This window comes from Argopecten irradians, chromosome 1 (genome assembly GCF_041381155.1).
Source record: "Argopecten irradians isolate NY chromosome 1, Ai_NY, whole genome shotgun sequence".
NCBI classification, from domain to species: Eukaryota; Metazoa; Mollusca; class Bivalvia; order Pectinida; family Pectinidae; genus Argopecten; species Argopecten irradians.
This window is the reverse complement of record NC_091134.1, coordinates 1,178,394-1,204,336: the sequence shown is the minus strand read 5'-3', so window position 1 is coordinate 1,204,336 and position 25,943 is coordinate 1,178,394. Positions and strand designations below refer to the sequence as shown.

Here is a 25,943-nt window from a genome sequence, read left to right as displayed (position 1 = left end):
GAGGACTATATAACCAAAAGGTAATTGTTCTCTAACACATCAGCAGGTGAGCAATGGTGACCTATATACAGGACCCTTGTAATTTGCACATCCTTGTATCCACTTTTGTAGAATTCATATTGCGAAGAAAGCAGGTGTAAGTGTTCTTCAACAAAATGTGACTTATAAGCAGCGTTCGAAATTAACACCTGTCCGTCTGCCCGTGACGGGCAATTTTATAGTAGGGCACACAATTTTTACTGTGTAGCTGGTCTTTTGACTGGCAGCTTTTGGTCCAGATACAGAATTTATACAAAACCAAAATGGCAGTAGAATTGTAGAAAACTGTACAAAACAAATATCGTAATATTCTGGTTTTCAGTCAACTTTGTTGAGAGCCTACGTTACTAATCCGGATATGCAGATATATTTTGTTAGTAAAACTATTACTTTGCTAGTAATCATATAAACTACAAGGATGAATTGTAACTTTGTAAGGACCAATAACTTTCAGTCAGGACCAGTAACTTTAAGGGCCAGTCGGTCCTTAGGACCAACTGGAAAAACTGGGAGAACACTGCTTATAAGGTGAACATAATCTAAGGGGAGATAATTTAGTCTGCTATTTCCTAATAATCACAACACAGAACTTGTGTTATAATAGAGTCTTTAATAAGTGAGGAAATCCAGCCTCTACAATAAAATATATTAACAGTATAAATCATTGTGATCCAGACCACAAACAGTCATAAAAATATACTTCATACGTTAGTTCTTACATCAAAGTATCAGTTACTTCAACAGATAATAATCGCTACAAGATCCTACTGTGAATGCAAGTCCAGTCAATGGAATGCTTCAACAAATGTTTGATTTTAATGGAGAAAACATATGAAATTTAACAAAACATTGAAGTTTTTAGTATTTCTAGTCCTTGGCTAAAGTTTGTTGATAAGAATGAACTTTAGATCAGTCAGGGTCCAGCTTCATTCCTTAAAGTTAAGGAATCCGTTATTTAACTTAAAATTCTCCATAGGAAATCATTAATACAGGCTTTAAGGAAAGCTCCTTCACTTAAAGTGAATAGTCGGGCAAAGAAAACCAGTCTAAATGCGTTCATTAGCCTTCCAAAAGTTCTCGCATATTAATACGACGGCCAAGTTCTGCTTAGTTTCCCAGTTCTGACCATTAAAGTAAAGAAAAGTTGAAAGCATTGAAAGCGAGGCTGCGTGGAAATGTAACCACGGACATAGTGAGCCGGGAGGACGTTTTAGAATTTCCATACTTTAAATTAATTTCTTCGTACGCAGACAGATTTTGACGAGAGATTTTATTTTTCCATTTCATAAGAAATTATACATTCACACCATTTTTACCGACTTTAGCCATCCTTGCCCGACTGTTCACTTTAAGATTTTTTCTTTAATTTTGTATTTCTTTTCTTTGCAGAATTTTAATTTAATGAATGTTGATGAAACTGGACCCATTTTCTAGTTACAATGATTGTAACATTAACAAATGCCTGCTTTGTTAAAGTATGTGTAACAAGAAATACCATACACTAGAATTACAAATGAAATCATTGAATTTTCCTAACCACACTTGAATATTAATTTGAATATGATAGTCATAGAATGTGTCTTCATTACAAAATGTTATTGCTATACATATATGAAACGGACGAAAGATATATATCACAAACAGGAAATTCTATGTAAAAGGTATATAATCATATGGACGGATAAGTAAAACCTAAATAGTCAAACTCTATAAAAAGTTGTGGCTTAATTGATGCCAAAATATATCCATAAAATATACAAAATCTTAAAACACAAAATGTCCTACAAGGTAACTTATTCACAGCCGTGGTTTACTCTCTAAGTGGTTTAACTCTTGTAAAAACTCAAAACAGTTTACCATAAAAATGCCATACTGAGTCATAAATTATAAGGTTTTAATGTAGGCTAATTACAAATTACAATGTCTACATAACTAAAATATTGTGTGATTTGAACTTCTTTTTTTATCAACAAAATGCAAGTTTGTAATTGTCATTTAAAATGCTATAATAATTAAGAAAAGAGAAATTAATATGTTATGAAAATCAATCAGATAATTATTATAATTCTTTTTTTTTAATTGGATGTGTTATTGAGCCTTTCCAAACTTTTCTTTGATAAAGGTTGGAATATAAGTCAGAATGACCTACCAATACTTTCGATAATACAATTTCACCCCACGTATTTTCGAGTGGCACATGGTGTAGAAAATAGTAAATACACACCTTTAATAGTTTTAGTCAAAGCCACAGCAGCAGCAGGAAACAGTTTCATGAAATAATACAATTTATCTTTTCTCAAAAGCAAATTCAAATTTCTTAACAGTCACTTATATTCTTTAGTGAACTCATGGAAATTTTTGACCTGACAAATTCTTGACAGTTTGTATATGTTTCTTATGGGATATTGTTCATTGAATTCCCTGTTTCACATTTCTAATCCGAGTTGCTGGAGTTGCTTGCCCCTGGTTTTTCGTCCGATCCCAGTGACGTCTTTGATCCAAATCTCTGTTTCTCCCCGCCCATTTTGTTCAGCTTCTCCAGTGTACTCAACATTGGTAGAGTAGAGAGGTTGTCTTCATCCGAGTCCATGGCTTGTATACCTATTACAGATGGGTACAACATTAGAGACTTAAAACTATACCATAATAGTTAGAACAGAAACAGTCTGTGCTAAACATCCGAGTCCATGGCTTGTATACCTATTACAGATGGGTACAACATTAGAAACTTAAAACTACAGTATATCATAATAATTAGAACAAAAACAGTCTATGCTAAACACCAAAACAGTGTTACAAAAATAAATGACCTGAGATAACAAACAAAGGAGTAATTAAACAAATGGTTACATTCTAAACTACATGTATATGGAAGCTTCCAACAATGGAAGAGCTAGAAATCAGATGGATGGAGGATCTAGTCTAGAAGTAGAAAAGACGAAATCAAGTTAGGATCTTGATATATGATGGAAAATAGTGAAGGGATAGCTGTTCTTGAATATCAATGGTGATAATATTTCTGTATGTACAAACAATACCATTACATACACACATAACCATCAATATGTATCTCCAACAGGAGATAACTCAATGTGAAATGCGAAAGGTTTTGGATTTTTACCTTGATCAGCCATATCCCAGGCCTCACGGTCCAATGAATTGTCACGGATGTATTCCAGCACTCTGTGTAGCTGCTGATCCTTAGCCTTCAGTCTGTTTAGAAAAGGAGTCAATAATTTGTATTATTTATTGTTCAATATTTGTCTAATAGCTATTATTATACATTTTGTTTGCAGTCCTATTGTTTATCATTTCATCAACAGAAGTCAATCTAAAGACCCAGGAGCTGTCTCCTACAACAGAATATCAAATGATTTGCAATATGGTACCAATCACACGTGAAAACTTTCCTTTATTCCATTTTAGAAAGAAGTATTTTATCATCAGTCATAATACTTGGTTGTAGGACATAAATATCAATCGGATTTTGGGTTAATAAATGAAAACTTGATAAAGTACAAATCCTCACTTCATTTCCTTGGTGTCGAGCATACAAAAGATGACCTTGGTGACGACCTTCTGTAGAATGGTGTCGTGGGAGCGAGCGAACATTCCGAGGGTATCTCTGATACTAGGGTGGTTCACCAGCATCTCACAGGTCTAAAAAATAGCAAATAAAGGAAAAATCATATTACACTGGGCTAGCTCTCTACATGTGGTAGGTCCGACATCAGTCCTAAACATTATAGTGAAACAAAGGATTCCTCAGGGTTACAGAAGAATGCATGCATTGTTTATGGAAGCAGACTCAGAAATCCACCTAAAAACTTATCCTTGTCTCAGACCTCATAAACAGCCAATGCTTGTTACATTGGTAAATAGAAATAACATTGTTACACCTACCATCCTGTTCTCAGCGTAATAAAGGAGGATCTTGCCCGCCAGCAGGTACAGTTTCTCATCCAGAGTTTTGTTGGGGAGTTCTAGCAACACTTCCATCAACTCTTCCTGAAAACAGAAAAACAAATTACAGTATTTATAAAGTCTGTACTCATTGGTATAATTATCATTACGTTTACAAATATTAAGGATATCAGATATAAGTAGTTGTGATATATTACCTGGGCACATATCATCTCTGAGCTCTCTATAGCAAGCAGTTCGAAAGTCTGTAATGCGTAGCGTTGAGTGTCTGGGTCTGTACTTCCACACAGGTGAACCAAGGCCTGGGCTGGTAACATAAAAACAATTTCCATTGCTACACCAAATTCAATCAAAGTGCAGTAAACATCATCATGTTAGTAATCAAAATAACAATTATACAGGGAAATCTACAGCTGTATATCAATATTTGTATTGAAAATTTTGCATGTACATTTTTTAACCTCATGCACAGGTGCTTTATCACGTAAAATCATTTTCACTTTTCATGAACGAAATCAAGAGCATTTAATCACAATGTCTGTCATATTGAGATGATGAAGCTGATCTCCCCCCTACCTGGAATATTCCTAGCAGCCATCTGAGCTCGTATCTCAGGGGTGAAGGCTAGCTCTAAGTAGATACTGGCTACTGTCCTCTGGCAATAGATAGTACCCTGGTAGGCTGCGTGGGCAAGGTCATCCAATCTATTAAGATCAAGGTCATATGGTGGAAAATGAAAGAAAACAAATATGTTTAAAAAATACATCTTAAAAACTGTAAAGAAAACCAATAACAGTTCAATTGATAATAAGTGTTAACATGATTTTAAGGACATTTTAAATATTGGACAATGCCTGGTAATTGTATTAAATATCCTAAAAAGTTTGTAAACTTGGTGTTAGAGAGAACATATACTGTATTCGACCCAATAAGTGCCATGGGTGCTTAAAAATTGGTAAAAATGAAAAGGTGCTAATAAGTCGAAATTCTTGCAAATCTATACCGTTTTATGTAATTTTGGTCCTTATTTATGCATGGGCAATTGAAATTGAGGCCTCAAAAAGGGGGAGGGGCGCTTATAGGCACATGGGCGCTTATTGGGTCGAATACGGTATATGATTTTACAATGATTACATTGTCTATTTATTGATATAATTACCCATGATCAGCGACAACAGCACTTTTGTTTTCCTCTGACTCAGAGACGATGGTATAGAGACTATCAGCAGCTTCCTGCATGATACGAGAATTCTCCGAGTGGAGCAGAGAGGTCAAGGTCTGGACACCGTTCATGTCCACGAAGTTATCCTGTAAATCCAATCCAGTAGCCACATGATTAGAGAGAAATAAATAGATTTAATATACAGACATATTTACTAAAGTAAGTCAATGAAAAGTAGTACATTGTGTGTTCATTATAAACATGTTTTACTGTATATACCGTAAGTGCATGTGTACCTGAATGGACTGTATGGTGAGGAGTTCGGCGATGGCCTCCACAGCGTGTTCCTGAGTCACGTCATCATCACAGTGGGCCATGGCCATCAACACATCCAACCTGAAAACAAATATCTAAGGTCAAATCCAAACAGTAAAATATCAGTTGATCTTTCAATAAGTTTACCACTCCTCCCCACCCCCTTCCTCCTCCTCCCCACTCCCTTCCTTCTCCTCCCCACCTCCTTCCTCCTCCTCCCCACCCCCTTCCTCCTACATACAACTGAAGTAATTTTACCCCTAAAGCCCTTTGCAAAAAAAGTTCAAAGCTAGTAGACTAATAGAGTTGAAATTGGTTAAGTTTAAGTGTGCCACATTTTTTATCCCCTTTCTATAATGTTGTACATGTCCTCGTTTTCATGGTACATGTATAACAATATTGTTGCACTAGACGCTTATCCTCACTCATTATTGCAAACCTGTTGAGACAAACACTTAACCTCCTTCCACTATTTTAACGCTGTTGAGACAAACACTTACCCTCCCTTCACTGTTTTAAACCTGTTGAGACAAACCCTTAACCTCCCTCCACTATTTTAACGCTGTTGAGACAAACACTTACCCTCCCTTCACTATTTTAAAGCTGTTGAGACAAACACTTAACCTCCCTCCACTATTTTAAAGCTGTTGAGACAAACACTTACCCTCCCTCCATTATTTTAAAACTGTTGAGACAAACACTTACCCTCCCTCCATTATTTTAAAACTGTTGTGACAAACACTTACCCTCCCTCCACTATTTTAAAGCTGTTGAAACAAACACTTACCCTCCCTTCACTATTTAAAGCTGTTGTGACAAATACTTACCCTCCCTCGGCTACGATGCGGAATTTGTTGTCGTCCCCTGATGCTGCCATACATGCCAGCTCATGTGCAGCTGTTCTCTTCTCCTTAATCCTGTGGGGAAAAATGGTCACATTATCTAATCATTTCATATTTAAACAACCAAAATCTAAATTGCAGAGATTATGACATTATCACTTTTATCATACAATACTTGTATGTTTTGGTCACTTACTTGGAACTGCGAGCAGATTTCATCACGAGTTCAATGTCTCTTTCCTGTACCAGAAACTTCTCAATATAGTCCCCTTTCTGTAATTTATGCAATATATAAATTCATTTTAGCATATCATTACATTATATTTCAACTTTAAATACTGATCAATGTCAAAGCTTTGAAACATATTATGTACTGCCCTCTGATATTTTTCAACTTGATATGTGTGAAGGAAAAATCTGTAGCAAGTATCCAAATTTAATAATGGTGATTTTTTTCAATAAATATAAAGAAATTATATAATAAGAACTTTTGATAACAAGTTTTTCTTAAGAATTGGTTGACCTAGGTGGCTTCGACACTAAAATTTAGCAATAAACAAATGAAAATATAAAAATGTTAACATCCGTAACCTGTGAAACAATAAGAAACCATTTCAAAATCAGAATTTGCAAGTATGAAAGCGTAAACTTTTGACAAAGTGTATCGATTATGAAGCAGGGATGTACGTATCTGTTATTGTTTTTATCAGTCGCCATACTGTGTTTGTACCTTTGAGGACCCGGATGTAAACTTTCTGTGACGTCACGCCATCTTTTCTGAAATTCCTATTGGTTAAGTTTAAGTGTGCCACATTTTTTATCCCCTTTCTAAAATTGTTGTCCTCATTTTCATGGTACATGTATAACAATGTTGTTGCAGTAGACGCTTATCCTCACTCATTATTGCAAACCTGTTGAGACAAACACTAACCCTCCCTCCACTATTTTAAAGCTGTTGAGACAAACACCTAACCTCCCTCCACTATTTCAAAACTGTTGTGACAAACACTTACCCTCCCTTCACTATTTTCAAGCTGTTGAGACAAACACTTAACCTCCCTCCACTATTTTAAAGCTGTTGAGACAAACACTTACCCTCCCTTCACTGTTTTAAACCTGTTGAGACAAACACTTACCCTCCCTCCACTATTTTAAAGCTGTTGTGAAAAACACTTACACTCCCTTCGCTATTTTAAAGCTGTTGAGACAAACACTTACCCTCCCTCCACTATTTTAAAGCTGTTGTGAAAAACACTTACACTCCCTTCGCTATTTTAAAGCTGTTGAGACAAACACTTACACTCCCTTCACTATTTTAAAGCTGTTGTGATATATACTTACCCTCCCTCGGCTACGATACGGAATTTGTTATCGTCCCCTGATGCTGCCATACATGCCAGCTCATGTGCAGCTGTTCTCTTCTCCTTAATCCTGAGGGAGAAAATGGTCACATTATCTAATCATTTCATGTTTAAACCATCAAAATCTGAATTGCAGAGAATATGACATTATCACCTTTATCATACAATACTTGTATGTTTAGGTCACTTACTTAGAACTGCGAGCAGATTTCATCACGAGTTCAATGTCTCTTTCCTGTACCAGAAACTTCTCAATATAGTCCCCTTTCTGTAATTTATGCAATATGTATATATATAAAAAAAATCATTTTAGCACATTATTAAATTATATTTCAACTTTAAACACTGATCAATGTCAAAGCTTTGAAACATATTATGTACTGCCCTCTGATATTTTTCAACTTGATATGTGTGAGGATAAAATCTGTAGCAAGTATCCAAAATAACGGGTGATTTTTTTTTCTTTCAATACCTGTAAATATAAAGAAATTTTATAATAAGAACTTTTGATAACAAGTTTTTCTTAAGACTATTGGTTGACTGTGGTCTAGTTTATGATAAGACATTGATATAGACATCGCAAAATTTGCCGGTCCGACGGACATGTCCAGCAAAATTTGACTCGGACCGCCTATTTTAAAATCCGGTCTGGACTAATTATTGAGTACCGGAAGTCGGTAGAAATGTCATCTCTGAATCTCTGAAAAATTATACAGGTGCCGAACCTGGCAAAAATGGCCATTATTTTTAACTTTAGCAATGTCTGTTGATACATACCTCAAGCCTGAAGTTGACGAAGAGAAGACCGATGAGTATGGCTGAGGCCAGAAGGATGACAGAATGAGCAGAATAAAACACCGCAGTGAACACGTTCTTGTGGGAACACTCATCAACAAATACCCAGTCTTTACAGCCGTGGTCCTGTAAAATATGACAACACACATCAACAAATACCCAGTCTTTACAGCCGTGGCCCTTTAAAATATTACAACAAACATCAACAAATACCCAGTCTTTACAGCCGTGGCCCTGTAAAATATTACAACACACATCAACAAATACCCAGTCTTTACAGCCGTGGTCCTGTAAAATATTACAACACACATCAACAAATACCCAGTCTTTACAGCCGTGGTCCTGTAAAATATTACAACACACATCAACAAATACCCAGTCTTTACAGCCGTGGTCCTGTAAAATATTACAACACACATCAACAAATACCCAGTCTTTACAGCCGTGGTCTTGTATAAATATTACAACATTCATCAACAAATACCCAGTCTTTACAGCCGTGATCCTGTATAAATATTACAACACTCATCAACAAATACCCAGTCTGTACAGCCGTGGTCCTGTAAAATATCACAACACACATCAACAAATACCAAGTCTTTACAGCCGTGGTCCTGTAAAATATTACAACACACATCAACAAATACCAAGTCTTTACAGCCATGGTCCTGTATAAATATGAAGCTTAGCCTACAAACAATAATGAGAATAAGGGTATAATTCCAAACTTTTGCTACCCCTGCGTACAACATGTACAATCATTGTACCGCAACCGTACAGGAAATCACATCTCCTAACCGACAGCACCAACCACAAAAAATATACATAACAATCATTGTACAAGTACAGGAATGACAATCATTGTCAAGTACCTAAAACATGACAATCATTGTACAAGTACAGGAATCTCCTAAAACATAACAATCATTGTACAAGTACAGGAATCTCCTAAAACATAACAATCATTGTACAAGTACAGGAATCTCCTAAAACATGACAATCATTGTACAAGTACAGGAATCGCCTAAAACATACAATCATTGTACAAGTACAGGAATCTCCTAAAACATAACAATCATTGTACAAGTACAGGAATCGCCTAAAACATAACAATCATTGTACAAGTACAGGAATCTCCTAAAACATGACAATCATTGTACAAGTACAGGAATCTCCTAAAACATGACAATCATTGTACAAGTACAGGAATCGCCTAAAACATAACAATCATTGTACAAGTACAGGAATCGCCTAAAACATAACAATCATTGTACAAGTACAGGAATCACCTAAAACATAACAATCATTGTACAAGTACAGGAATCGCCTAAAACATAACAATCATTGTACAAGTACAGGAATCTCCTAAAACATGACAATCATTGTACAAGTACAGGAATCACCTAAAACATGACAATCATTGTACAAGTACAGGAATCTCCTAAAACATGACAATCATTGTACAAGTACAGGAATCACCTAAAACATGACAATCATTGTACAAGTACAGGAATCTCCTAAAACATAACAATCATTGTACAAGTACAGGAATCACCTAAAACATAACAATCATTGTACAAGTACAGGAATCTCCTAAAACATGACAATCATTGTACAAGTACAGGAATCTCCTAAAACATGACAATCATTGTACAAGTACAGGAATCGCCTAAAACATGACAATCATTGTACAAGTACAGGAATCTCCTAAAACATGACAATCATTGTACAAGTACAGGAATCGCCTAAAACATGACAATCATTGTACAAGTACAGGAATCGCCTAAAACATAACAATCATTGTACAAGTACAGGAATCTCCTAAAACATAACAATCATTGTACAAGTACAGGAATCTCCTAAAACATAACAATCATTGTACAAGTACAGGAATCTCCTAAAACATGACAATCATTGTACAAGTACAGGAATCTCCTAAAACATGACAATCATTGTACAAGTACAGGAATCGCCTAAAACATGACAATCATTGTACAAGTACAGGAATCACCTAAAACATAACAATCATTGTACAAGTACAGGAATCTCCTAAAACATGACAATCATTGTTCAAGTACAGGAATCTCCTAAAAAATGACAATCATTGTACAAGTACAGGAATCACCTAGAACATGACAATCATTGTACAAGTACAGGAATCGCCTAAAACATGACAATCATTGTACAAGTACAGAAATCGCCTAAAACATAACAATCATTGTACAAGTACAGGAATCTCCTTCTTTTTCTGATCTCCATTTCATTTTCTTGTTTTTCTTTAGATATAACATATGATATGCTTCAATTTCATTCAATAATACCGGTATTGATAAGTTTTAATCCTTTTTGTTTGTTTCGTAAACAGTACATTGTACAGTATATATAACTTACAACTGCTTTCGTTTTCATTAAAATATACTGATATTTGTTATCTCTTTTATGTTTTAAAACAGTATATTATAAAGTATATAACTTACCACTGTGTGTAATTTCCTGTGAAGCCTCCATGTCTGTTGTAGTACGGACGGAAAATCACAGTGAAAGCTAAGAAAACCCCCGTCCAGGCTACGGCGTACCAATAATTGGTAAACACTGACAAACAGGTCGTCAGGAACATCAGATATATCATACCCTGAAATAGAATTTGAGAATTATTTTTCTTTGCATAAAATTATGTATTTATACACAACAAAAACTGAATTTAGATTAAAGGGGTTTAATCGCTACTCTAACAAATTATAACATATGATATATATAGGTTCCTGCACTTTACACACCACTTTCATACCTCACATCCTGTACTTCAGCAAACTAAACTACAAATTACAACATTTATATAATTTTGGCTCTCTTGGGGGCTGCTTATGTAACAAGACTCAAGTGATGAAGTTAAGGTTTCTTGGAACACTAATACTAAATTCGAGAATTATTTTTCTTTGCATAAAATTATGTATATATGTAATATGTATTCAATGAAATGGCAGTTTTCTAATATCAATATGTACCTAAAATCTATATATACATGTATATACATACAAGTTATCCACCTTCGTCAAATGTTAAAACTATCTTTTCCCGTCTAACAAACTTATGAGTCATATTTAGTAGCTAAATATGAGTTGTCCAACAAAATCAAATGCTCGGACCATCTTTTCCCGTCTGACAAACTTATGAGTCATATTTAGTAACTATATATACGAGTGTGTTATCCACCTACATCAAATGCTCGGACCATCTTTTCCCGTCTAATGAACTCTTTGATTTCCCTGAAGAGTTCCACTTTGACATCTTGTTGACCTGAGGTTGATATGGTATCCACGCTCATCGTCATGGTACTGGCAATGGAACGAATGTCCAGCATCGTCTTTGGTACAAACAAAATCAATAATGACAACATAAGGTAAAAAATTATCCATGAAATTAGTACTCTTACATATAGAAATCACAAATAAATATTTCACTGAACAGATGACCAAGAACTTTCATAATGTTAGTTGCTTATTTTTTCTTTTTTTTGCCAGTAGGTTTTTTTTCATAATGGACCAATTGAAATTGACTTCAGATTATTTGCCAATGTGACTTTCTTAAAGATGCTCCACCGCCGGCAAATGCTACTTTTTCACTATCAAAAACAGGAGCAGACAATTTAGTGTTTTTCTTCAGTTACAAAAGTTACTTACTTTACACCATTACCACCATTGAAAAGTTTGAGCTTCTAATTATACTTCAAGTTTAAAACATAAAAAATAACTAATTGCATCCCGAAAAAATTCCGACTCACTATATCCTATATGTAATGAAATATTGATTGCACATGCACCAAAGGCAAAACATTATTTTATATAATTTTTGTGTTAATTAGACATATATATAATACACGATTAAACACCAATTATTGTTCAAATATGAATATCATTTATTCTCTGTCGGCGGTGGAGCATCTTTAAAGGTGGCATTTTACTTCTGAAAATATAAACCTTTACAAAGTTTTCTTCATTGTGTAAGGTTAACCCTTTCACCACTGTAGGCCATAATGGACTCATCCAGATCAATGCATGGTAGAGTCTAATAAAGTTACATTGGGGTGAAAGAGTTAAAAGCAGTAAGAAAAAGGTATAAGTAAGTAAGAGTGATCCTCTGACAATATTTCACATCTATCATACAATGGCTAAACAATATATAAAATGTACAAAACTGAGGTACTAAACAGTTGAACAATGATAAATTGTGAAATTGATATTGTGGGATAAAGTTTTCTCCTCTCTTGTCCAATTTTATGCTCAGAGATGAAATTTTTTTCATCTACCAAAAAGATCTGTTTTGACTTAAAGATGCTCCACCGCCGACAGAACATAAATGATATTCATCATTTGAACAATAATTGGTGTTTAATCGTGTATATATATGTCTAATTAACACAAAAAATAATATGAAATAATTTATTTTGCCTTTGGTGCGTGCGCAATCAATACTTCATTCCACATAGGATATAGTGCCACAGAATTTTTTTCGGGATGCAATTAATTATTTTTTATATTCTTAACTTGAAGTAAAATTAGAAGCTCAAACTTTTCGATGGTGGTAATGGTGTAAAGTAAGTAACTTTTGTAACTGAAGAAAAATACTAAATCGTCTGCTCCTGTTTTTGATAGTGGAAAAATACCATTTGTCAGCGGCGGCGCATCTTTAACAATAGTCACAGACAGCGATTTCTATAATTCTCTCAGATACCAGTGCTGTTTAAGCATGCACTGACTAAAAATGTACTCCTTTTTCAACAAAGAAATAAATAATTTAAGATACAAAATAAGTTTACATCATTTCTTTTAGCAACAGGTAACAGTTTGATGACAGCATTCTCTGGGATGTCATAGTCTTCTATGAAGAAGGCGTCACGGAGGTACTGGCCCTTGTAGCGTAGTTTGAACTGGAGGTCCTCTCGCCCAATATCATACAGAATGTGTAGTAGGTGGGCACGGATCCTGGCAATCTTGTCCGAGGGCTTTACAACCGTCAGAAATGTTTTATACTGAAAAGGAATAGTATAATGTATTCCGAATTTGCATATTACAGAGTTATCTGTACTTGCGGGTAGGTATTGAATGTGACGTCATGTGTTTGGGAGCGTAACGTCTCGAAGAAAACTACGTTAATTGCCCTCACAAAATAATGACGTAACAGTTGATACCTACCTGCAAGGGAGTTAACTCTGTAATTTGCAAAGATGGAATAATTCAAACAAGGCTTTTACTGTATATTGAATATGCCACAGGGGTTGGTATTCGTGGCACTAGTTCTGTGGCCCAAGACAAATAAAGATATTGAAAGGACCTCCTATATTGGTGATGACTTATTCTAATGTGGTGGAAGGAGGGCCACTTAATTAGTATCAAGCACTTAAAAGGACCATCAGAAATTAATATCTAACGGTAGTGGTCATGTTGGCCACCAATGGGGCTAATTTACGTACCATGTGCTATCCAATAATGTTTATGCAGGATTGGATCTCCAGAGGTTATGGACTGTAACTGATCTTTGTAATCTTCCCCCTGAAATGACGTTATCGAGGGATATCGCCTTTTGACATCATTCCATCAATAGAAACAATAATCCCGCACAAACGTTATTGGGTATCACGTGGTATGTGAATTAGGAGGCCAATAAGCTTCAATGAAATCCCTCCAATTATAGTAGCAAGTATATATATATATAGGAGCCGAGGAGTAGTCAGTTAATCGTTGTGTCTATAGGCGGACAATAATATAATAATTAAAAGTGTAACTGGTTTTAGTTGTGCATAGTGAATTGCCTTTAGCTTAAATTTCTTAGTTGGGGGAGGGGGGGTCTCTTTAGCTCAGTTTATAGAGGTGACCTGGTGGACCAGTAAGTATGTAGGATAGTGATCCTAGCTGTCTGTTACATGTAACTCTCTCCCACATGTTACAATGATACTTTGTTCCTGCATGTCAGAAATTGTCAATCGGTGTCCCATTACTGAGAGCTACAATCTTGTTTTACCTTATTCCTTTAGTAGGACCTGGTAATTTGTAGTAAACATTTTTTTGCTATTTTTTTTGTACATGTTACATGCGATGTATTACATGTTATGAAGGTGTTATAGAGTTCAAAGTCAGTTTCATTTATCCATTGTGATTAAAAACAAGTGAAAAGCGTATATATTCATTTTTTACAAACGATATTGTGCGTTTTTGTCATATAAGACGTGTTATGCTTGTACATGTCGACTCGTCCCCAGATGCAGGTGCCCGAAATATATTATTCAAGAAGATATTATATGGGGCGAGTTGGCCACTTCACAATGCGATATTCTTTTCGATATAACAATAGTTCAAACTTCGAGCTAATAGTGACATGTCGAATTCTCACAACTTCACTTGATGCTTATTCTTTTAGTAGCAATGGACTTACTGGGAATGCTTTGCTTTCCACGTAAATAATCATTTTGACGAAGGACTTTTCCTTCCGGCCTTTTGTTTACATAATTCCCTTGACAATGACGTCATATCCGCTAACACAACTACCTGGTTTTATCAATTTTACCATTCTTAAAGAAACGGAACATAACATTTTAAACATTATGAAGCGGAATTTAAAGCAATGTCATTTAATAAAACAGGTGCATAAATCAATTGATATAGCTATTAAAAATATAGAAATGAATTGAAAAATATATGAGAAATGTATATTACCTTATTTTAAAAAACAGATTTACAAACCAAAAGGTACGATAGGCCTTGTATGATCATGTTTCTGCCAATGAGACCTAATATTATAAAGACAAGTTAAAGTTTATATAACTTTTTTGCCTAATGTGCAAATGGCAAAAAAATAAAGCCTTATAATATAAGCAGGTTTAGTGAACTAAGCTCATATATATTTACCTAGTATCAGACATCTTTGTGGTTATTTCAGCTAGATTAAAAAAAAAAATATCTACACTGATTCTAAAATTCATGTCTAAATGGGTTCTGTTGGCCCGCTGCATTAAAAACAACTAGACACTAGATGACACACACATGTATAGAGAAAAAATATTTTAACATAAAGATTCAAATGCCTGTGGAATAACCACGCTTTGTTTATAGAGACTGGCTTTGTCTCTGCTCCTCTTTCACTCTTGGACATTTTGTTCTTCTCTCTTGATGTTAATTGCTTTGGTCCTGAAATGAACCATCAAACACTTTCCCATGATTATCCGTGGTTTCTGGGTATTGATTGCCATGGTGACTCCTCCCCTTGCAGTTGTAGGATCTTTAGTTGATTCACAACAACATTTCAATTTACAGGTGTTATATAGACATTGTTTTAAACAAGCTCACAGCTGATGCTGGACAGCTTTTAGGTTTTTAAATGACGACTGGAGCACTGACCATGGTCATTATGTAATTAACTCACTGACAGGTGAGCTAAAAATCAGAACACAAATGTTTTCCACCAAACTCTTTTATTGTTAACAACATTATGGAACTAAACTACAATTAATATCTGCTGTAATAACAATTGTATATTAGTATAAAATATAGGATTCAGAGTTTTATGTAAAAGAACAAAAGTTCATTCTAAATATTTAATACATTTCTATACACAATTAGAATCTGGCTTGTAAAACAACATGAACTTCACTCACATAAAATTGAGTATTATATTAAATAAAATCAAGAGATAAAATTTATCAAAAGAAAAAACCTTGATGATGAACTAATAATCTTGGAAATATAGGTTATTTTTATAAAGATCATTGAAAAATTACAAGAGCATCCAACAACTGTAAAAGTGTAAATTCGTGAAGCCAAAACATATTATAGATCATACATACTCTGTAGAAGTAAACCCCACATTGCCAAAGACCCATCCCTCATTACCAGCCAAAGACCCAACCCTTATAATAAGCCAAAGACCCATCCCTCATTATAAGCCAAAGACCCATCCCTCATTACAAGCCAAAGACCCAACCCACAATACAAGCTAAAGACCCATCCCTCATTATAAGCCAAAGACCCATCCCTCATTACAAGCCAAAGACCCAACCCGCAATACAAGCTAAAGACCCACCCCTCATTACAAGCCAAAGACCCATCCCTCATTACAAGCCAAAGACCCAACCCTCATTATAAGCCAAAGACCCATCCCTCATTACAAGCCAAAGACCCATCCCTCATTATAAGCCAAAGACCCACCCCTCATTACAAGCCAAAGACCCATCCCTCATTACAAGCCAAAGACCCACCCCTCATTACAAGCCAAAGACCCACCCCTCATTATAAACCAAAGACCCATCCCTCATTACCAGCCAAAGACCCACCCCTCATTACAAGCCAAAGACCCATCCCTCATTACAAGCCAAAGACCCACCCCTCATTATAAACCAAAGACCCATCCCTCATTATAAGCCAAAGACCCACCCCTCATTACAAGCCAAAGTCCCACCCCTCATTATAAACCAAAGACCCACCCCTCATTACAAGCCAAAGATCCATCCCTCATTACAAGCCAAAGACCCATCCCTCATTATAAGCCAAAGACCCATCCCTTATAATAAGCCAAAGATCCATCCCTCATTACAAGCCAAAGACCCACCCCTCATTATCAAGCCAAAGACCCACCCCTCATTACAAGCCAAAGACCCATCCCTCATTACAAGCCAAAGACCCACCCCTCATTATAAACCAAAGACCCATCCCTCATTATAAGCCAAAGACCCACCCCTCATTACAAGCCAAAGTCCCACCCCTCATTATAAACCAAAGACCCACCCCTCATTACAAGCCAAAGACCCACCCCTCATTACAAGCCAAAGATCCATCCCTCATTACAAGCCAAAGACCCATCCCTCATTATAAGCCAAAGACCCATCCCTTATAATAAGCCAAAGATCCATCCCTCATTACAAGCCAAAGACCCACCCCTCATTACAAGCCAAAGACCCACCCCTCATTACAAGCCAAAGACCCATCCCTCATTACAAGCCAAAGACCCAACCCACATTACAAGCCAAAGACCCATCCCACTGACAGAGCCCATTGCCTGGTTATGATTCCTCCCTCATTGTCACACTTTTGATGGTCCAACACAGAGGTTCTGTCCCTACTCCTAAGGCTGTACCTCCTCCTACCTTCAGTATTCCTCACAATCCATCTCCTCCCAGGCCTCTAGTACCCCCATCCCTCCAGGTCCACCAGGCGGGCATTCTTGAGAACTCAAATCAATAAAGTGGTGTCACTAGGCAGGTTACGAACTCAACCCTTCTAGCGACCCCACCTCAAAAGATTTCCTCTACCACAAATCCTGATATCACTGGAGGGGAGAGGCACCAATGGTCTGGTCAGATCAGGATTGGTTAGTCTACATCCGACATTCATCAGAGATCCAGGATCGTAGGAGTTTCTGGTTCCAAACATGTGTGTCCCATCCATTCCACACAAACTCAGGAATCCTCACCATAATCAGACAAGAAAGCTCTGTAGTTCATAAAGACATTTAAATAACCCCAAAGAACTTTCAATTATATGAAGTTTGCAAAGATAAACCCTCCTAAATCATTTTGAATCTCCCAAAATAAACTCCAAAAAACCCTAAAAAGAAAACTCCCAACCTACAAAAACATTTTTTTTTTAATTTTCCCTAAAAAGTGAATTTGAATCCCTACCATAGCCTGTAAATAAAGGCTGTGCACAATGACATTACATTCTGAATTATGCTACATAATTTTGAATCTCTCAATAACCATGTGTTTTTTAAATCACCCAATGACATAAATACAAAATCATTCTTTCCCTTTAAATTTTGAATCTCCCTATTACCACTTAACTATATTATTATTTTCTCCTGAATTGACTATCTGCATATTTTTTTTAAAATTCAATTCAATTACAGACCCCCTAACAAATATTCAAACATTACAAAAATGTATATACGTTCAAATTGCTGTGCAATATTTAGAAGCACAATTCAATTTAAAAGTTAATACATGTATTGTAGAAAATTGTATTGCCACAGACGTAACTAATTCCCAAATTTCCTATTATTGCTAGAAAAAACATCAACCTACAAATCTACTTTGAAGGCTTCACAATTTCTCTGCTCCTGTAATCTGACATGATCTCATTGGAACCATATACTGCTTCCAACAAAATTACTTCATTTTTCTTAAGGCTATCAAAGTTTTAACTTTTTCAGACAGTAAAATCCAATGTTAATCAGCTGGCTTCATTGCCAAAGTTAATCATTCAAACTTATGGACAATAATTATTAATAAGCAAGGATTGGAATTGCTTCAGTTTAAAAAATATATAAATTATGAGCTAAAACATTTGGCACCAATAATCAAAATAGTAAAAAACATACAATATCAAAATGACTAGACTTAATATATATATCTGATAAACAAAATAAACATCAGTAATATTGCACTAACAAAATTTTGTGAAAGTCTTATTGATTCTTGACATTGTAATTACATTACATATGCTTAAATTTTTTTATATTAACGCACAGATGATGCAAAACAAGGTGAATATGCACACTGAGTGCTGTGCTGTTTGCAAAAAGCACATTAAATGCGGCACTGTTTGCATAAGCACATTAAGTGCGCGTTGTTTGTGTAAGCACACTTAGTGCTGTGCTGTTTGCAAAAAGCACATTAAATGTGGAGCTGTTTGCTAAGCATATTGAGTGCTGTGCTGTTTGAATGTTATCACACTGAGTGTTGTGCTGTTTTTGTAGAAGTACATTAAGTGTTTGCACAGCAGGCATTAAGTGGGAGCTGTTTGTATAAGCATATTGAGTGCTGTGCTGTTTGTGTAAGCACACTGAGTGTGATGCTGTTTGCAATAGCACACAATGTGCTGTGCTGTTTGTAGAAGCACATTTAAAAGCAGCACTATTTGCATAAACACATTAAATGCGGCGCTGATTGCTATGCACATTGAATACGGCGCTGTTTGCAGTAGCACATTAAGTGCGGCCCTGTTTGCTGGAGCACATTAAGTGCGGCGCTGTTTGCTGAGCACATTAAGGCGGCGCTGTTTGTAGCACATTAATGGCGCTGTTTGCGTAGCACTTAAGTGCGGCGCTGTTTGCTAAGACATTAAGTGCGGCGCTGTTTGCGTAGACATTAAGTGTGGCGCTGTATGCTATGGACATTGAGTGCGGCGCTGTTTGCAGTAGCACATTAAGTGCAGCGCTGTTTGCTATGCACATTGAGTGCGGCGCTGTTTGTATAAGCACATTAAATGGTGCTGTTTGCAGTAGCACAACTTAGAAGGATTCATTCTGGACTAGCAAATTTGAATCAGCATTCGATGCATTAGCACTGTTTCATATGGTGCTGTGCTTACAACAGCTGTGTTTACAATAGCACCAGTGCTGCAGAACTCTGAGGATACCAATATGGAGCTGTACAAGGTATCAAAGTGCTAAGAGTCACACAGATTGGTGCTGCTCTGGTTACAGCAGAGTTTGATACAGAGCTATTTACTGTAGTCATATACTGATATATTAATTACAGAATTTCTTTGATCTTGTTTTATGAATGCACATTTCTGTGCGGCCCTATGCTTATCCAGCTTAATTACAACATTTCATATCTTCCAGCGAAATAGAAGTAATTACATTCACATGATACAAAAGTGGTGGAAAATACATTTCATCACAAATCATACAAGTGTAGGCAATTATAAAAAAAAGACTGATAAAAGCAGCCAAGAACAAACCCTGCAAACTCTCTGCATGTAAATATCATTTGTAGACTAGAGTGCAAAACTCAAGTGTAAGCATGAGTAAGCAAAGACGAGCACCAAAATCATTAATCCCAAATTCACAAGCCATGTTCAGATATTAAAGCCATTAAGGTAAAATCACAAACACACACACTACCCAGAATGAAAGTAATAAATCTGGGGTACTTCCTACATAAGGAGACTAAATATCTTTTAGAGTACTTAAATTTAAACTATTCTATTATTTTAAGGTGCACTAAGTAAATTACACCTGCATGCAAAAACAGCAATTTTTAACATAACTTTGTACAATTGTTCTGATATTAAAAATACTTTTCAAGTAAGCAAATAGTATACATCTACATGGAAAAGTGTTCATTTCTGTTCAAATTGTATCAGGTTTTTAAGTGAAAGCCAAATAAGTATTTTTTTTCAATTAAATAAGTTGAGTTGTCTCCTCTGTAGTCAGCCTGTGATGTGATTTAGAAGCCGTGTTTAGGGCCACCTCGGCGTCCCTTGCTTGTGCCTGGCCGTCCTCCACCCAGGGAAGGAAGCTTCTGTCCAGCTGCTCGGGACTCACATTTTGGTGGGGTGTGCAATCTGTCGTGAGAGCGAGGAGATATCTTAGGCTGACCAACCAGGCGAGGAGACATCTTTGGCTGACCGCCATGGCGGGTTAACTGAAAAATAAAATGATTTCATTGAAAAGGTTTGCTGAAATGTGTCTAAAGACCATAAATATACTCAGATAAGGATTAGTTTTAAGAATGTCATCAGAGCTTTCATCAAAGGTTTATCAAAAATTCATGCGTGCGAAGGCCAAAGATTTCATTTTTGTTATTCAAATTTGCAGTGTTCATGAGAAAGGTGGCCCAATGGCCCAAGGCTATAGAAAATCTAGTCGGTCTATGTAAAATCTTATCACCTTGGCCCTATAGGCTATGCAATTTTGACATATTAAAATTTTTTTTATTCTGCATCCATGGACAAATTCTGATTTTGAATTATGTTTGATGAAATGCTTGACAAGGATAAAGAATAATATTTGTTGTGAAAAATCTGTAAATTTAGTAATTTCCATAGGTTTCTGTTGAATTAGTTAAACAAAACCTAAGAAGTATTACAGTCCTTTCATTTAACAGTACCGTGGTACATGTATGTGATAATTAAATGGGGCTATGAAAAAATGGCTGGGGCCATAGAATCTTTTCTCTGTAGACCGATTGTCTATGGAAAATTCACAGTCACTCTCAGACACTGAATTTGTAAAGGCACAGTTGAAAGGTGTTGAGTTCAGTAAATCATTTTTTCAGAATTTTATCAAACAAAACAATCAACCAAGTGGAGGATCAACCTACATCATTGTACAGATTCTCTGGCTGAGACTGGTGTTCCAAGACTTCAAATGTCAGCAGGTTCATTGGCTTCATCTTGATCTTTTGCATATGACGAGCAGCGATTCCCTGTCCATCCTAAAACATAAAAACATTAGTATCAGCAATCAACATGCAAGCAAAAACAATAAAAAAAAGTGCTTGCTCGATTTCATGAAACAAATAAAACAGGTTCTTAAAATCTTGCAGATAAGAAAAGATTTATTTTCACCTTGACATCTGGGAACAGGTTAGCAGGTTTTCCCATGGCCTTGTCCAAGTAGGAGAGCTCCTCCTTGATTGGCTGACGCTCAGCATCTCTGACAGTGAGGCCAGGAACATATCCCTTGACTGGAAACACCAGAGTATTCATTCAGCTCAAAAATCATTATAGATTTATTATTTCAATAATCCACATATAACATTGTCATTCACAGGGATCTGAGAATTAGTTATAGAATGTATAATCATGGACCCACTAGAGTGCCCTAAGACCATTTTTAGACGATTTAGAGATTCAGATAAAAAAAAGAAACGGCAAATATCATACTCTACATGGTACTATAAACAAGAAGGGTGGCAAGCTCCTAGACTAAAAATTTCTAACCCGCCTACTTCAGCGGCTATAAAAACACATTCCTAGCACATCTTCATAAAAAATGGTTACTACTGTTGGAAAGAACATAATTTTCCTTTCAAAATCATCCTACAAATCTATACAAAGTGCTGTCATTAAGACGATTTAAGTCCCATTATGAGAGAAACATTACTAAATCATCTAATCAAAATGCAAAGTGTCTGTGTGGTCGATATATATAATATGCATGAGCGCTGCCTCCTGCAATCTCATTGGCCAGCTATAAAAATTTTCTCTTCTCGGGACGTTGTACATCTATATGGATTTCTCCCATACTATTCAAGCATATTCAACTGTGGATATACATCTCAAACACAACATTATTATTGGGAAAGAGAACTATAACTTTTATGTAACATATCACTTTATCTGCGAATCTGAATAAGGCCATACAAACAAATATTTGTGTTTCCGGTAACCCGAACAACCCTTTAAAATCAGTGCCTACTCAAAAACTTTTTATTAGTTTTGTACTCAACCAAACAAATTACAACCTATATTTTGTTTGGTTTTTCACAAAATCAGGAATTTTTGTACAAATTCTGTAAATCTAAGAAACCAATAATCTGCTGGAAATCAAATCCAGGGTTTATATAAGGTTGACTGAAGTCTACTTCAGTTTTTTCACTGCAAGAAACTGGGATGAAGAGAAAAAAAAATCCCTACCTACCGACCCTTCATTTTTTAAGGGTGTTACCAGAAACAAGAATATTTTTTTATTTGGCCTAAACTGATACTATGGACGGATAATTAGGTCCAGTGTTAGTACTCAGAATGCCTTCCCAGGTTCTACTCACATTTGCTGGTACCCCTGTTGGTTCCCTGGACCTTGGGCAGCAATCCATGTGTGGTGCTCTTTGCCTCAGTAGGAGGGTGCTGTTTCCTGTTGTCCTGTGGAGTGGGGAAGATGATTCTCCTCCCTGACTCAGCTGTAGGGTAAGACCTCAGGCTTGTTCTCTGCTCCTGGAGAGGGGGCAGATGGGATTTACGGCTCCCCTCATTGATTTTCCCATCAGACACTGACTCTTGGTCAGGCTGGTAATATCCGTGACCAGTATGACCACGGTTCAGAACCATTTTAGGTCTGAAATAGATAGTTATTGAATTACTTCAAATTAATTTTAATGGTAAAATATACTTTATTTAGTCTTACTTTTCAATTATATGTAAGTAGTTGAAAACAGATTTATAGAATTAAGGCATTCGATGACTCCTTCCAAAATTTTCTGACCCACATGGGATTTAAACTCGCAACCCAGAGGTGGAGGGCCTTTGTTAATATATGTCCAGACATCTTAACCACTCAGCCACCGAGTCTGCAAATTGTAGAGAGATACTGTTACCCCTCGGTGGCCAAGTGGCTAAGATGTCTGGTCAATACTATTATGATTATCTCTTATATTTGCAATAACATCATCGTTGTCAATATTTTAATAGAGTCAAAGTCGACACCACAGCGTCATTGCATATCTCTAGTCCTAGAATGTATCGGTAAATTCAAGAAATGCAGTGCTTATTGTTGGCCAAGATAACGTTAATATAGACATGCAAAACTAAAACATTGCTGAAAACACTACTTTAGCATCCAAACTGGGATACACAAAGCTAAATTAGGCTAGAATCTCAACACTTCAAGTCACTTCCGCCCAGCTGTTTTCACAATATGGCAGGTCGAATTTAATCAATGATTAGAGTCAAATTGAAAACTTTTTACGCTCGACTCCGTACATTACATACTTAAAGAAATGAATATACTCACGTTTTCCACTTTTTCTTGGTATTTCACCTATATTTACGTTTTTTATAAAGATTTCCCCGGGAGCTCCCAACCAGAACTCCCGCCAACACAACTTGTTCTTGTTGTCAATGCTGACGTCATAATAATCCAAGAAAGAAGTCCAAAACATAGTTCGGGTATGGTTTCTTACTGTTATGAAAACTTAAAGTCTCTAACAGAATTAAATCATGAAATATCATGTAATTTGAGCTTTGAAGCTGTTACGATGCAAAATTCAACAAAATATGATAAGAGACAACCATCTTGTCCCGCCGGAAAGAGGAACGAGCAGAAGTAAATAGTCTAGTGTCAAAGGTCACGATGGAAGACAATTAGACTGGATTGCCTGCCTTAGTAACAATTCTCTCCGCTAGGCTGCGCTCACATCGGGGCGAAACCTAGCGGAGAGTAGAAAAACTACGACAGGCAATCCAGTCTGGAAACACGGTTTCCCGCTACGGGAAAGTAGGGCCAATATCGCAACCTCGAAGATTTGAGTTACTCTCAAGAAGTTGCGATTGCCCGAGGGCACGACTTCTCATTTTGAACAGCTCGATATTTACACGTTACACAAACAGAACAAAGTACCTCTTTAAGCAAGTGTGGTTTGGAATTGTACTGCATGTTAACACTATTAAAACAAGTATATACTGTTTGTGCCACATTTCTTTGACTTTGTTGTAAACTGCAGTATCATAACTTTTGTCTGTAAAATACTGCTATGAACAATCATGTTGAGTAATCAAACACTAACTTAAGCCTATTTCAGTTCTGGTACTCGTAAGGGTCAACTAGGCCTATATCATGCACGACTAAGAATGGGGCGTAGTGCTCTAAATAGCCATTTATATGAATATATATATATGTATATATGTATATACCATCTCGGTTATGTATATGTGGTGTGGCCGAAGATAACAAACATTTTTTACTTGAATGTGGTCGATTTGATGAAATATGACGACGCTACCTTCACTCATTAGATTTCAATGTTACTTTGGATCTTCTTCTTTTTGTAGATAAATCTTCTCTCACCCCAGACAGGGATATCCGAGATTTTACTGATGTGAGATTGTTCTATCTCGCCCTAACAAGCTACACGAGATCTTTGCACGTGCTCACATAGGGTAAGAGAAAAAGAATCACTCACACTCTTTGGGGTGAGACAGGAGGACTCAAACCTCGTGATAAGATTCTTATCTGTCAATCCGTACTCGACAAAGTCACAGGGATCTGAGAATTAGTTACAGATTATATAACCATGGACTAGAGTGCCCTAAGACAATTTTAAGACGTTTTAGAGGTCTAGATCAAAAAACGGTAAAAATCATACTCTACATGGTACTATGATTTTTACCGGGTTTTTTTTTTCAATGCCTCTAAAACGTCTAAAATGGTCTTAGGGCACTCTGGTGGGTCCATGATTATACAATCTGTAACTAATTCTCAGATCCATGTGGACAAAGCCTCGTGTTGACAACTGAACCCCCGGGTTGGATCTGTTCACGATGATTTTAAATCTTTGTCGGAGACCCAAGAGTCCCCGTTCTTTTCAATTTCATAAATTTAGTTTGATGGTAGACATCCGTTTTTGTTTTAAAGTTTTCAAGTGAATGTATACTTCGGGAAATGTAAGAGGTCCGCCACAAGTCAGTATCCATCATCCTCGATATCCCAGGGGTTACTATATCACTGATGGTAGTGGATATAATGTCAGTGATAGTAACCTCTGGAATATCGAGGATGGTCAATGGCAGTACACGTATGATATTCCATCCATCAATACGGATATAGTACATACATACTTTTGTTTTAGTAATCTAAATCTTTTCATCTACAAGTGATGATAATTATTGTAGAATTCAAACTAGAAGACGCAATAGAATTTTGCACACGTGATTCGACTAATTATTTCCTAAATATCAAAAAACGTAGTTTAAATCAAATTCGAGCGCTTTTCATACTATTTTAGTCCAATGA

The 25,943-nt window shown here is 36.2% G+C and overlaps 2 protein-coding genes across 2 annotated transcripts; both read right to left on the bottom strand.

Moving 5' to 3' along the window:
- Positions 1-629: 629 nt before the first annotated feature.
- LOC138308567 (uncharacterized) lies at positions 630-14,963 on the bottom strand. Its single transcript, XM_069249617.1, has 18 exons — positions 14,868-14,963; positions 13,255-13,467; positions 11,656-11,802; positions 10,916-11,070; positions 9,677-9,689; positions 9,237-9,264; positions 9,043-9,052; positions 8,421-8,943; positions 7,835-7,911; positions 7,624-7,713; positions 5,422-5,521; positions 5,123-5,271; positions 4,540-4,667; positions 4,161-4,270; positions 3,943-4,047; positions 3,569-3,699; positions 3,161-3,252; positions 630-2,640 (listed from the first exon to the last, which is right to left on the bottom strand). The coding sequence occupies exons 1-18, from the start codon at positions 14,898-14,900 to the stop codon at positions 2,474-2,476; spliced, it is 2,271 nt and encodes a 756-aa protein (XP_069105718.1). The 5' UTR covers positions 14,901-14,963; the 3' UTR covers positions 630-2,473.
- Positions 14,964-19,547: 4,584 nt separating this feature from the next.
- On the bottom strand, positions 19,548-24,551 carry LOC138314604 (uncharacterized). Its single transcript, XM_069255020.1, has 5 exons — positions 23,946-24,551; positions 22,984-23,270; positions 21,782-21,900; positions 21,535-21,648; positions 19,548-20,856 (listed from the first exon to the last, which is right to left on the bottom strand). Exons 2-5 carry the CDS (start codon positions 23,261-23,263, stop codon positions 20,659-20,661), a joined length of 711 nt encoding a protein of 236 aa, XP_069111121.1. The 5' UTR covers positions 23,264-23,270; positions 23,946-24,551; the 3' UTR covers positions 19,548-20,658.
- Between the last annotated feature and the right edge of the window lie 1,392 nt (positions 24,552-25,943).